This window comes from Cynara cardunculus, unplaced genomic scaffold (assembly GCF_001531365.2).
Source record: "Cynara cardunculus var. scolymus isolate 2C unplaced genomic scaffold, CcrdV1 Un_Scaffold_5573, whole genome shotgun sequence".
Classification (NCBI taxonomy): domain Eukaryota; kingdom Viridiplantae; phylum Streptophyta; class Magnoliopsida; order Asterales; family Asteraceae; genus Cynara; species Cynara cardunculus.
This window is the reverse complement of record NW_020202475.1, coordinates 12,471-27,315: the sequence shown is the minus strand read 5'-3', so window position 1 is coordinate 27,315 and position 14,845 is coordinate 12,471. Positions and strand designations below refer to the sequence as shown.

General features: G+C 33.2%; 1 protein-coding gene across 1 annotated transcript in view; it reads left to right on the top strand.

Annotated features, from left to right (window-relative positions):
• Positions 1-8,960, top strand: part of LOC112504426 (ent-copalyl diphosphate synthase, chloroplastic-like) — a 12,472-nt gene extending 3,512 nt beyond the window's left edge. Inside the window, exons 2-20 of the mRNA XM_025108367.1 lie at positions 65-127; positions 350-435; positions 2,065-2,371; positions 2,541-2,724; positions 2,821-3,047; positions 3,125-3,245; positions 3,346-3,458; positions 3,505-3,785; positions 3,891-4,006; positions 4,303-4,401; positions 4,475-4,723; positions 4,833-4,947; positions 5,036-5,230; positions 5,334-5,539; positions 7,315-7,398; positions 7,475-7,723; positions 8,235-8,361; positions 8,444-8,638; positions 8,736-8,960. Of these exons, the coding sequence (XP_024964135.1) occupies positions 65-127; positions 350-435; positions 2,065-2,371; positions 2,541-2,724; positions 2,821-3,047; positions 3,125-3,245; positions 3,346-3,458; positions 3,505-3,785; positions 3,891-4,006; positions 4,303-4,401; positions 4,475-4,723; positions 4,833-4,947; positions 5,036-5,230; positions 5,334-5,539; positions 7,315-7,398; positions 7,475-7,723; positions 8,235-8,361; positions 8,444-8,638; positions 8,736-8,960 (3,242 nt within the window). The remainder of the gene's footprint in view (positions 1-64; positions 128-349; positions 436-2,064; positions 2,372-2,540; positions 2,725-2,820; positions 3,048-3,124; positions 3,246-3,345; positions 3,459-3,504; positions 3,786-3,890; positions 4,007-4,302; positions 4,402-4,474; positions 4,724-4,832; positions 4,948-5,035; positions 5,231-5,333; positions 5,540-7,314; positions 7,399-7,474; positions 7,724-8,234; positions 8,362-8,443; positions 8,639-8,735) is intronic.
• The last annotated feature ends 5,885 nt before the right edge of the window (positions 8,961-14,845 follow it).

Below are 14,845 nucleotides of genomic sequence, written 5' to 3'. Positions count from 1 at the left end.
TTATAAGATATTATAAATATAAAAATCTATAAATAAAATTAATTAAATTTTCTATTGGTTTCAGGTGGTGTTGTTCTTAAATGCCCCAATTTTGAATGCAAAGCTGTCTCAAAGTTTCCAACACAAGGTATCTTCATATTTCTTTATTACTTCAAACTCTATATATTCCTTTAAATAGAAAAAAATGGGATTTTTGGTTGCTTTTTCTTACCTTAAGGTATGTTGATATTTGTTTATTAGAACCATATTCATACAAATATATTAAGATAATATTTCGTTTTATTTATTGTTTCTGTTGATATAATACGGTTTTATGTGATTAACTGTTAATGGTTATGAGGTGGTGTAGAGCACCTTGATGTACGTCAACAAAATGGTTTGCTATCTATCAACTCGCAGAATCACATCATGGAGGATGAACTCGACACAAATGAGGTGTTACTTTTGTACTTCAATTTTTTTTTTATAGAGAAAACCATTAAAACCAAAAAACATCTTAATTACCGTTCATCTAGACGATATAGATATATGCACATACAAGTAATTTGTAAGCAATTTGTCCGATATGCACATCTGCATAACATGCACACGTGCATAAAAACCAAGAAACAACTTCAATTACTTATATGCACATATACATACCGTCCTGATGAATGGTTATCAGAAAGTTTTTGGGTTTTCATATATGTATATATATGGGCCTAATCAAATCAGAACTGTTTTGTTTGTGATAATCGTGAGAACCAATCTCAACCATAAATTAAAGGTTAAATTAGGAAATTAATAATTTTGTTAATTTTAACTTAAAATATTAATTATGAGCATATTAGGGATTTCTTAAATATCCTCTCTCTTCTTTACTTTCTCCGATAAACTTTATTCCGATGAACTTTAACATAAAATACCACTACCAAACAGGCCCTTCTTTTCTGGCGGATTTATTTTTTAAAAAGATTTATTATTTTTCCGCCGGAAAATGTTAAAACCGGTTTTTAATTTCAAACAAATTTCCGGCGGATAGTAATTTTAAAAGATTAATTAATTTTCCGCCGGTAAATTATTTTGATTAAATTAAAATGCAAGTCTAATATGATTAATTAATAACTCCGCCGGAAATACAATCAGTCTAATATTTCCGGCGGATTTCTGACGGAAGTCAATAAAAGTTGACTTTTTTGAAGTGCCACAGAAATCCGCCGGAATATTACTGGCGGAAACCGTCCGCGGGAAATGGCCAGTTTTCTAGTAGTGTACATACTGTGATACCTAGATATACATACAAGATGCACAATATGATACTCTTTGTAAAGCAATGAAAACAACGAAAATGTACACTATGAAACATTTCATAAAACAAAGAAAATACAATGTGATGCACGTGAAACATTGTAAACGTTATCACTATGATACACTTTAATTCACAAACGTCTTTAAAATACGATGTATATTAGGTAAATGATATACAAGGTAACTAATTTTAATTAAATATTTAATTACTTCTAAAAGATTTAATTAAATATTTAATTACTTCTAAAAGATTTAATTAAATATTTTGATTAGTTATCAAAAATAGAATATCTATATATATTTACCCTTTTAGCTTATCTAAGAAATATCATTAAATATCTCAAACGAGTTGTTCACATTGGATGTCATAGTTACCACAAACTAATCAGTTCTCTTTTGAGTGGACCTATATGACCTATATATATATATATATATATTGTTTTCGTGAGACCCGTGAGACCATATTTTTACACGTAAACTTCACAGCAAAAACACCGTGAAGGTTTAAAAAAAGTCGAACCTTCACAACAAAAACACTGTGAAGGTTTTAAAAAGTCACCTTCACAGCATTTTGCTGTGAAGTTTCAAGTGTAAAATGCTGGTCTTACGGGTCTCACGAAAATAGGCAGGTCTCATATGATCCCAAGTCTTATATATATATATATATATATATATATATATATATATATATATATATATGTCATCTTTATCAAAAAGATTTTGTACTAACATTGATCATTCTCGTGGTTGTCTATACGATTAATCGGACATCTGAAGATTTTGTATTTGAGCGAGGAGATCAAGGGGTTTGCTGAGAGAATCAAAGGGATATTGAATGCAATTGATGATGGAGAGATAAATGCGGTGGCTTACGATACAGCTTGGGTTGCACTCGTSCAAGATGTTAATGGAAGTGGTCGCCCTCAGTTCCCGTCAAGTTTGGAGTGGATTGTAAACAATCAACTCCCTGACGGATCCTGGGGCGACTGTGTGACCTTTTTGGCTCATGATCGGATCATTAGTACATTAGCATGTGTGATCGCGCTAACTTTTTGGAACTTTCATCCCGSAAAATGCCAAAAAGGTAATCAGTTCTTTATCGTTAACACTAGTCTAATCATCAAGTTTATGGCTTGGTGCCATAAGTCGTAACACTGAAATAAGACTCGAAAACATATATAATACCATCGCTTGCCGCTGTCTGTTGCTAAAGTGATTTGTGACGGAACTAATATCGGTCTTGATTTATACAGGAGTGGAATTTCTGAAAGAGAACATAAGCAAACTTGACACCGAGAACGAAGAACATATGACGTGCGGTTTTGAAGTTGTGTTTCCTTCACTTATCGACATTGCAAAGAAGCTCAACATCGAAGTCTCAGAAGATTCTCAGGTCTTGAAAGAAATCTACGCAAGACGGAACCTGAAGCTCGCAAAGTCAGTACTTGATTTATAGTTTACATGTACACCATTGTTTTTTTCTGTAACTAACACTGAAAACGATCGTAATGGATGTGTTTTTGTGACGAAAAGGATACCGAAGAACATAATGCACAAAGTTCCGACATCTTTACTTCTTAGCTTGGAAGGAATACCTGATTTGGAGTGGGAAAAACTTGTAAAACTTCAGTGCAAAGATGGGTCATTCCTCTTATCGCCATCATCCACTGCTTTTGCATTCATGCAAACTAATGATGAGAATTGTCTTCAATATCTCACAAATGTTGTTACCAAATTCAATGGTGGAGGTGTGTTTTCATGTTGGTTTTTTGGGRCATTTTTGTTGTTCWATTATARATGTTATCTTATCTTCTTCWTGTTCATGATCATGATGTAGTTCCGRATTTCTACCCGSTGGATCTTTWTGAACGTATTTGGGTCGTTGATCGCCTCCAACGTCTTGGGATTTCTCGYTATTTCAAGTCAGAGATCGAGGGTTGTGTTGAATACGTCTACAAGTATGCAAATCTATTAAAAAACCATCCRTTTGTCTACAAAATCTRTTGTTTTTACGTCTCAAGAAAGCCTAGAAATTGAAATGATTGAACGAAAWTTCAGGTRTTGGACTAAGGATGGGATCAGTTGGTCGAARAACTCGAATGTACAAGATATTGATGACACTTCGATGGGATTTAGGATTTTGCGAATGCATGGTTACGATATTTCTGCAGGTTACTTCAATTCTTATACATGAACATATGCTCGAAAATTCAATAGGTTTTGACGATGTTTTTAGTGACAAATTCAAGATTAATGAGGTTTTTGTGACAGATGTGTTTCGACAATTTGAAAAAGATGGCAAATTTGTGTGTTTTGTCGGGGAAACAACAGACTCCGTCACCGTAACGTTCAATTTATTACGCGCGTCGCAAGTGCTCTTTCCCGGAGAGAAAATCCTTGACGAAGCCATGAAGTTTTCTTATAAATATTTGAAGGAGAAACAATCATCGAACGAGCTCCTTGATAAATGGATCGTCGCCAAGGACTTGCCTGGTGAGGTACATACGCAAATTAAAAAAAATTCGCGGCCATAACTGTTGCAATAACTATTTTGCGACACATAAAACTTATGATGACGACATATTTGAACCCAAAATCAACAGGTGGGATACGCGCTAGACATACCATGGTATGTGAGTTTGCCTCGACTCGAGACAAGATGCTACTTGGAGCAATACGGAGGCGAAGACGAAGCGTGGATCTCAAAAGCCGTATACCGGTACTACTACATGAACATAACATATATAAAAATTTAGAGAAACTGAAACGTTACCAACACCTTTTGATTTAGACGATGGCCGCCTACCATCGCGAGACTAACTTCTACGATGACAATGATTGAAAAACGAAGCGGGAAACTCTCAAATGTTAGTCGACGATACAGTAACTGTCTTTATAGAACATGAATTTAAACAGAAATAGTAAAACATATTAATAACTCAGAGTCAAGACCATATAATAGATTGTAATGCATCTGTGTACACATATACATATATGATCATATTCAACCTGCAGGCTGGGAAATATTAGCAATAACACATACCTCGAAATGGCTAAATTGGATTACAACCACTGTATGGTCAGGCATCAGCTCGAGTGGAACAGTATGCAGCAGTAAGTTCGCAATTTTCTTTAAATAATTCCAAACATTTATGTGATTTAAATGAATAAAATCTGATAAAAACAGATGGTATGTGGATTTCAATATCGAACGGTTTGGGATGAGCAATATCACAAGTCTTTTGGTCGCATACTACCTGGCTGCAGCCAGCGTATTCGAGCCAGAAAGGTCCAACGAGCGAATCGCRTGGGCTAAAACGACAGCCTTAGTCGACGCCATCACCTCCTTCTTTGATTCACGACAGCTCTCGAAAGAGCATAGAAGAGATTTTGTCGACAAGTTCAGAAACACACCGTCATCCGTTCGTCCTGCCAAGTGTGTTTTTTGATCTTCTCTATATTTTAKGGTTCAAAAGCATTAGTGACAGACTGTTTCGGGTGTCACTTAGGTTTTCTAGATTGCTAATTTTCTATCTTGAACCCAGATATGGAAACCCATGGCATGGGTTGATGGTTGCACTGCAGCGAACCCTACACGAGCTCGCATTGGACGCACWCATGGCTCATAGCATAGACATTCATCCACAACTTTACCATGCCGTAAGCTTGATACATATCCGTCGATTAATTCTCTTTGTGACAACCAATTCGCTGTCGCTAAAATCATTAATGATCGTTTCTGAATTAGTGGGAGATGTGGCTGACAAGGTGGCTAGAAGAAGCGGATGCCATAGAAGGACAAGCGGAACTGATGGTGCAAACAATGAACATGATCGCTGGTCGATGGACATCGATGGAACTCTTCGCTCATCCTCAATATCGACAGCTTTCAACCGTCACTAATAACCTCTGTCTCGAAATATCCGGTTCCAATCAATCCAAGGTACACACCAATTAATACGCACATATTACTCCAATTTTAAGTTGAATCAATATTCTTTCGTTACTTATTGAATTCACATGACACATATTTCTACATTTTATAGGAGAATCGTACCATATGTTTCAAGAGTGAAACCATGAAGGCGAAAAGAGAGCACATAATGCAAGAACTAGTGCAACTCGTATTCAGCAACTCACCTGATGATCTTGATCAAGATTTGAAGCAGACATTCCTAACTGTGGCGAAAACTTTCTACTACAGGACCTATTTCGATCCCGAGACCATAAACGTTCATATCTCCAAAGTACTGTTTGAGCATGTAATCTAAAGTTATCGGAGCATCTCCAATGACTATGATATAACTGTTCTAAAATAGAGTATCCAAAATCAAAATCTCCATAAAATATTACATCGATCCAACTCCGATAGCTACTTTCTTTTGGTTTTTTTGGATAGCAAGAGGAATGAATATATTGCAAACAAGAACTAGCGAGGTGCTAGAAGGTATAGGTTATGACCAAAGTTACAGGGGAATTCAATCAAACTTTCCAACTGAAAACACTCCCAATTTTAGATCTACACCCGATCCAGTAGAAGGGAGAAGGCAAAGTACTGGATAAGATTTGCAATCTTCTTGCTATTCTTCATCTTCCCCTTTATGGAGTATCTCGTTCCATTTGTTCCAAAGATACGCCATTAGGATTATCTCGGTCACCTTTTTTTCATATCTCCGATCGCCTACTTGCTGCACCGCTCCCCACACGTCTTGAACTGAGTTCGGGGCCGTTGGCCAGAAATTCCACCATTGATTTAAGTACGCCCTCACGTCTCTAGCTGAGGAACATTGTGCCAAGAGATGATCCGAACTCTCGGGATGTGAAACGCAACACAGACACTCCTTTGCCTCAATGTTAATGTCCCTTTTAAGCAAGTTATCTTTAGTCGCCAATCAGTCATACCTCACCCTCCAAACGTGAACATTCACCATTGATATCCGGTTAATGCTTCAACAAATAATACTGAGTTGGATACCACATCAGCATGGTAACCGGTTAATGTTTCAACCAATTACTTTGGTACTTAAATGATTAAAATTTTACATCTTAGGTACCAAAATAGAAGTTTTAAAAATACATTATCCAAAATAGGAAATCAAGTTAAAATACGTTACTTTTTTAAAATTGAAATCATACCCGTAGAATGTGATTATATTATTCAAGATATCACATCCAACTTATTAAAATTAAAATTTTCGATGATAAGTTATTTAAAATAAAAATCAAAACAAAAGAAAGCTATATTTCTGTCACTTATTTTTTCTAATTTATACAACTGTATTAAAATTATAATTAATTAATGTTTAATATGTTTTTCTATTTTTAGAAGGATTTTTGGCCTAGCGGCATGTGAGTTGTTAATCTCTTAGGAGGTCAAAGGTTCAAACTTCACAAAAGTAAAGAAGACGTGTGAGTTTATTTGTTCTATTTACCGTATATAAATATTATATACCTAAAAAACAATTTCCAATGCAAAGTCGAATTAAAAGTCTCCTAAAGAAGGTATTTTTAATATTTATTTAGAAAAATTTACTCAAATGACCATTTGTGCCATCCAAATTGGTTTTCTAACCATTATTTTATCGGATTAATTCAAATGTCCTATTTTTACAATATTCAGATAATTGAAAACCAGAGTTTGATCATATACAGAATGCATTATATTTTTAAAACTTCAATTAAAATGATATATCCGGTTGCACTTTCAGGCGGATTATGGGATAGGATATGTTATATGTTTTAAAAAATTAATTTTTTGATTAATCCTAAAAATCCATCGGAAATTTTTAATTCTCGTTTGGTTTGTAGGATTTGATTGAATTTGGAACACCTGGAAAGAGATGAGGCTAAATCCCATACAGAATCTAAGACTAAAATCTTAGTTTTTAGATGAGTTTTTTTATTATTATTATATCTCGGCAAACCTTCACTTTGGAAAAAAACCTAGCTTTCTAATTTATATATATATATATATATATATATATATATATTCAACCTATTTGGATCTTGCAGGATGGGGAATGTTAGCAATTACACGTATCTTGAAATGGGTAAGTTGGATTACAACAACTGTGTGGCCATCCACCAGCTCGAATGGAACACTATGCAGCAGTAAGTTTCCAACTTTCTTTCAATAATTCCAMTGATTTATAAGCGTTTASGTGATTAAAAATGATAACATAAACAGATGGTATGTCGATTTCGATATGGGACGGTTTGGGATGAGCAATACCACAAGTCTTTTGGTCTCATACTACTTGGCTGCAGCCAGCGTCTTCGAGCCAGAAAGGTCCATCGACCGAATCGCGTGGGCCAAAACAACCACATTACTCAACGCCATCTCATCATTCTTCGATTCACTGCAGCTATCGATAGAGCATAGGAAAGATTTCGTGGACAAGTTCAGAAACAAACCGTCATCCCTTAGTCCTGCCATGTGTGTTTTCATCTTGTTATTTTATGGTTCCAAAGCCACTACAACAAAATTGGCTTTATAGAATTTAGGTCTATAATAGGATGAAACTATAAAGCATCATATCTAAAAGTGTTACAATAAATTAATAAGACGTTTTAGGTGTTTTAACAAATTTATTTGGACGTTTTTAAAATAAGTGTCATATTAGCTATTTTATAACCCATCTTTTTATAAGACATTTGTGTTTATTGAACACTTTTTTAGATAATGTCATAGTACAATTAGTTAATACGATACTTTATATTAAGAAGTGTTCCAAAAAACTTGTTAAAACGCCTTAAAGCGTCCTATAAACCTATTGTAACATTTTTAGATATGACATTTTTTTGGATATGACGCCTTTTAGGACGCTTCTACATTTTGGACGTTCTATAAATTTTGTTTTGTTGTAGTGACCATCAGTGAGTGACAGGTGGTTGGGGTTCGTAATAGTTTTTTCGAGTGCTAATTTTCTGCGTATTTGATAACACAGATATGGAAAACCATGGCATGGGTTGATGGCTGCACTTCAAGGAACCCTACATGAGCTTGCGTTGGACACACTCATGGCTTGTGGTCGAGACATCCATCCACAAATTCCCCATGCATGCCGTAAGCTCGTTATATCTTTGCCGATTACCTTTTGTGACGGGATTTAGTTGTCGAAATGATCATGTTTTTCTTTTCATTTTTTCAAATTAGTGGGAGAGGTGGTTGACGAGGTGGCAAGGAGGAGGAGATGCAACGGAAGAACAAGCAGAGCTGATGGTACAAACAATAAGCATGATCGATGGCCGATGGACATCGAAGGAACTCTTGGCCCATCCTCAATACCAACGGATTTCAACCGTCACTAATAACCTCTGTCACGAAATATCCCAGTCCCATAAGTCCAAGGTATAAACGAATTCAGACATTCGTTTTGAATTCAGTCAAGATTCTTTCGTTGTTTATTCAATTGAGATAATAAATCTTTCAATATATTGTTAATTAGGAGAACCGTATCACATGCTTCGACAGTGAAACCGCAAATGCAACGATAGAGTGCAGAATGCAAGAATTAGTGCAACACGTCCTCAGCCGCTCGCCCGATGATCTTGATCGGGATTTGAGGCAGACGTTCCTTGCCGTCGCGAAAACTTTCTTCTACAAGGCCTACTATGATACAGACACAATAAATGTTCATATCACCAAAGTATTGTTCGAAACTGTACTTTAAAAACACTAATAAATCCCTTAATTCTTGCATAACATATTCCAAGGTGAAATCATATATAGAGAGAGAGAGTGTGTGTTTGTTTCAAATGCAACTTATTACATTTGTATAACCAATGTAACCAAAAAAAATTGAAATATTTATGAAAATGATGAGAATTCATTTATTATGATTTAAATATTTATGAAAGATGGATAAAGTTTATTAATTATGATCAATATATATAGGCTTGGTGGATTTACACCCCACCTATTTAGGATTTACACCACATCATAATACCCATATCTATTAATAATAATTACTTAATTATTATTAATTGTTTTTTATTTTATTTATTTGTAATCATTGTTCAATAATACCATTTATTTATTTCAACTTTTTAAATTGTTGTTTAGTTTATAAACGGTTTAGTTTATAAATTGATTTTTTAAATTATAAAACCATTAATTTTTTTATTTTAAAGGATTAAGTTATTAAAATATTTTTTAAATTAAAAAAACCATATAAATTTCTAATTTTGATTAAKGGTAAAAATTGAATGAAAAAGTAACATAGTTTAACTTGATTCATATTTTGGGTAATGAACTTTCAAAACTTTCATTTTGATAACTGAGATGTAAAGTTTGAAACATTTAAGTACTTAGGTAACCAAATGAAGTATTAACCGGTTAACATTGTGATATGGTATCTAACTCGATATTATTTGTCGATATGAATAAGCTAATCAAAAATTAGTTTTTATGTATTGTGGTTTATTAGAAAAAAGAGTTAATGCTTCAACCGATTATCTGAATACTTAAATGTTTAAAACTTTACATATTATGTAGCAAAATTGAAGTTTTGAAAGTATTTTATCCAAAATAAAAATCAAACTAAAGTACGTTATTTTTTCATGCAATTTGTCATTTGATTAATTAAGTATGTGAACATACTTTTAATAAATAAATCTTTAAAAATTGGTTATTTACATCGTTTTAACCCAGAGAAGCTTAGATTAACCGATTAGTAAAAGTTCAATGGTTTATTTATTTATTTTAAAAAAATCAGGGTCTTTATCATTCAAAATGCAAAAGTTTAATTTTTTTTATTTAAAAAAATAGTTTAAAAACTTAATTATTTAAAATAAAAAAATTAATGGTTTTATAATTTAAAAAATCAATTTATAAATTTTATAGAAATATAAAAAGGGTTGTTACAATCACGAGACAACTTTATAAGAAAATTAAAAAAAAATGATGGGATAGATGGGGTTCAAAATCAAAGCCATGGGAAATATAAAAAAGTTATTATAATCATGAGACAACTTTATAAGAAAATTAAAAAATAAATAAATGATAGGATAGATGGGGTATAAACCATAGAACCCTATATATATTGTCGCTTATAAAGAAAGTAGAATAAGAACTAACCACCTCTATAACACTACTAGAAATCGGACTTTCACCGGCGGAAATATCCAAATGGAAATTTCTGCGGAAAAATCAGAGATGGATTTCTGACGTAATGCATTAAAGATAATTTTTTATTTAATTTCAGAAATGCCTCAGATATCCGTGGAAATTTTCTAAGAACTTCCGACTGAATGCATTAAATGATTTCAAAAAAAAAATTTAATTAATTTTAGAAATCTGTCGAAAAATGTCGTCGGAAATATTTTGAATTCCGTCAAAGAAAGTTTGTCGGAAATAAATTCCATCCAGAAATTTTACGACGGACATATTCCATTGAAATGGCTTTTCAGACGGATTCTGGACGTAAATGGCCTCGTTGAAAAATCCCGTTTTTAGTAATGCCTCTTTTCTAGAGGATATTGTCAAAATTGGAGCAAGAAACCATGGACGTAACCCTTTTACCATAGTGGTTGTATGCATGGGTAACGCATAAATTAGGGGCGTTCGAAAATAAAATTCAGATCATAAAACCAATACTAAATCGGATCGTTTTTTACAGTTTAAATGGTTTGACGGTATAATTTCAGTTGAAATATAACGATCTCGTTTGAAAATATATTTAATTTAACCATAGGGGTGGTGTGCGATTGGTTTGAGCTTGGGCTCTAAAGGTCAAAAGTATTTTCAAGCTCCAGGTTCGAATCCAAGGAGAAATAAAAATTCTCTTGTGGCTACGGAGGTTCAAATGCAGTAAGTCCAACGGATGATTGTCCTGGGATTAATCGGCTTGCATAGCAGGTTCAATATTCAAGTTAATAGAAAAAATCAAATGAAGATCTTTCAAAAATAGGCCCAAAATTAAATTAACATGCATATTTGGGCCCAAGGCCCATAATATCATTAGGTCTACAATCATACCAGTGGTCCACATTAGATGTCCAAAAATTAGTTCTAGGTTGTGTGACTCCAAATTGGTCCTTGTCTTAAATCGGTCCTTTTAAAATCGGATAACTTAATCCAAGTCTTGTTTCCGATCAACAATTTTAGGACTGTTCTTAGACCCAGCAACTGGTCCCAATCCCGGTTCCATCAGACAGTCCCAAATTTTGTCTCGGGCCCGTCTCGATATCTAAATATATGTATTTTTAATACTTTTACACAAAAATATTATTAATAGTTTAACTATGATTATTTGTAATATTTTGCATTGAAATATACTTTAAATAATGTAGTACTAGAAAAAAAATCTTCAAAGATTTGAAAGAAAACTTTAAAATCCTATAGAAAACATAAAAATCTTGTAAAAGATCTTGAAAATTTTATATTACAGTTAGTAAAAACTCATAAAAATAAGAAAAATCAGGGCGATACATAACCGGTTTGAGGTCGTGTCATGAATTTCCGTAAAATTTGTATTGGACCCAATTGCAGGGACGGATCTGGTATGGAGCATACGGTGGCACGTGCCACTGTATTCTTCCTCCATCGAAGGGTAAAAAAATCAAGGTTTGTGAAAGGTGCAACTGTATTGATTTGTTGTGTGCCACCGTATGTATTTTGAAAGTACAATGAGAAAAAGTTTTATTTGGTAGAATTGGTTTGCAAAGCTTTTATTCCACCTCAGACCCAAGTTCAAATCATGTTACTGTCATTTTCTTAGTCAAATGGTGCAACCATTTGAAAAAAGTTCTGTATATTTGTTACTTATAGTCAAACGCTGTCAACGTTCGAAATTTTCTCTAGATATTTTTTTTCTTATAGTCAAATAGTGCCTACGTTTGAAAAAAAATTATGGGTTCGTTCCTACCCAATTGGTCCCGAGTTGAGCTATACCCGATTCGGCCATTGTGGGCCTAACATTAAGCTTCAGTTCTTTGGGCCGAACTCCTAAATAATACTTGATGTTGGGCTAGATTTATAAGCCCGCCATTTTGAAAACTATGAGCCTTTTATCAGCAACGGTGTTCATCCGTTCACAGTTCACACATACAATAATTTTTGGTGGAATTGATTTAATTAATCATTCGTTACATCTTGGATTTTGATAGTAAGTAACCGATTGAATACAATTCAATGGACGATTAGATTCGATCGATTATTTCAATTGGATATTACTGTTAGTTTATTTATTTAATCGAATTTGATTAATCCAACATGTTGAACCAATCATCAATACGTTTTATTTAAAACACTTATCAGAGTTTAGTCGGTCAGTTCTAATTGGATCCAATGACGTTCTGCATACTGGTTACTTTTCTATCCTCTCGTTTTGGTTGATGTAATACTACACGATTGCATCGTAACCAAACCAGCATCCCCTGATGTCTGTGGGCAATAGTAATCACTAGGACTTCATCGACCATCTTCATCACACACTTCTCGTGGATGCTAAAAGGCCTAATCTCGGTCCTTGCATCACTATGAAGTCCCGTCTTAACAAGAGTTGTCTCTAACGTGAAAGTTGGTGAGTTGATTTAGGTACAACTATATTTATTTTATTGGTACCATAATTATTATTAAATTTATTATTACAAATGTATTTTCTATTAAAACAATAAAAATGCAATATAAAAAAACATCTTCTAATAATCAACAATAAGGCCCTGTTTGTTTTTTTCAAAATTACTTCTTAATACCTCTGAGATCTGACTCGTTCAGACGTTTGGGTGTTAAGAGCGTTTGTTTTATTTCTAAAATAAGAGCTTAAAAGCTCTAAATGTCCTATGAAATTTCAAGTGGTAAACGTATCCCTTAATACTAATCCTAATTCGTCATCTATCAAATGGTTCATATTTTGGGGACGAAAGAGATTTGTTAGCAAAACTATTTATCTTTTATACTTTTGCAAAAAAAAACTACTTATCTTTTATACTTTTGCACTAGTTTGACCGATTCAGATTTCAGACTTCAGATGTAAAAACAAACAATCTTACTAATCCAGATTTTAGACTTCAGGACCACCTCTTATAAATCAGGACCGAAATCAGACTTCAACACCTCTTAAAAAACAAACGCCACCTAATACTAAATTTTTTAAAAATACTAAATAAATTTTACAAAAATAAAAATATAGAAAATTCATATTACATAGAATAAACAAGCCAACTAATAAAAAAAACATTAAACAACATAAACATTTTAATAAGACAGAAACATTACTCGAATTGGATTTGAAACTTAAGAATTAACGATCATGCTTCACAGGGCCTAGAACAGGTCTCGACCAACGATAGATTATGTACTTAATAGGCGAATATAACGCCTTAATCCGTTAGCAAATATTTCCGTCATGATTCGAATGGATTTTTTTTATCTCCATCTTCAGTTTTTCCGTTGGTTATACCACGTTTTTGACTTCCACTAATCATAGGAATAAACGCTAGTATCAATTTTGCAAGAACAAGAACGTATTTTATTAAAACTAATAAAGAGAACCAAAATACAAAACCATTTTGCTTTTTAGAAACAATCGTCTCTCGTTACAAATACTTAATTAAAACCAAGCACGGAACAGAGATTATTAAGTATGAAAATATTAAAATTACTTTAGCTTTTAAATTAAGACGATGCCGACAACCCTTTAACATAAAATATGTGATAGAGATAGAGATAGTCTTTTAATTTAGAAGCTTAGAGGTTTTTTTTCCGCAAATCAAACGAAAGTGATTCGGTCCGACCTTTTCAAGATGTGACACATTTTTCTTTTGTATTTTATTAACTACATTTTTTTTGTCAAATGAATCTTTGCCAAAATTCCGTTCTGTTGGATTCCCATAAACCAAAAGCACCCTCGGTGTTTTGCAATTTGTGAGAAGATGATTCGTTTGCACCTATTCTAAAAGTCGGATTTTTGTGTGTGTTTTAATAACTATATTTGTTATTTTTTTAACGAACCATTTGTCTCGAGTAGTATCACATACCTTCTCTTTCCGGGACCATTTCTGTGGACCCCAAACATATAAACAACATTGATCGCATATGCATTTTTTGTTCTTTAGCAACCAAAGAACGTCTTATTCTGAATAAATAGCATCTTATTGAAACTCGATTCAAATTCAAGGCTGACTGGCCGATACAAAGTATGTGTCTATATTTTTATAGAACTTGTCTATATACATGCATATATATAGGACAAATCAAATACAAACCGTAGAAAGGTCATACAAACAAATCAATTAAGTTATTCATGGAAATGAAGAACGTTCATTTATTATGATTGAATATTTACGGAAGATAGTTAGAGTTCATTAGTTATGTTCAATGTTTTATATTAGGAAACAATCGATATATTTATGAAACCAGATATCTGTTAGAATAGATGAATGGTTGAGATTAGTTTGTATGGTGTTACACCTCCTTGGTTTTTTACTTGATTTGTTAGAATAGATGAATGGTTGAGATAAGTTTTAAAAGGTAATGTTTTTCAAATAGAAACCAGAATAAAGTAATTTGTCATAGATATAAAATTTGTCAGATTATCAAAATAACGAAGTTGTC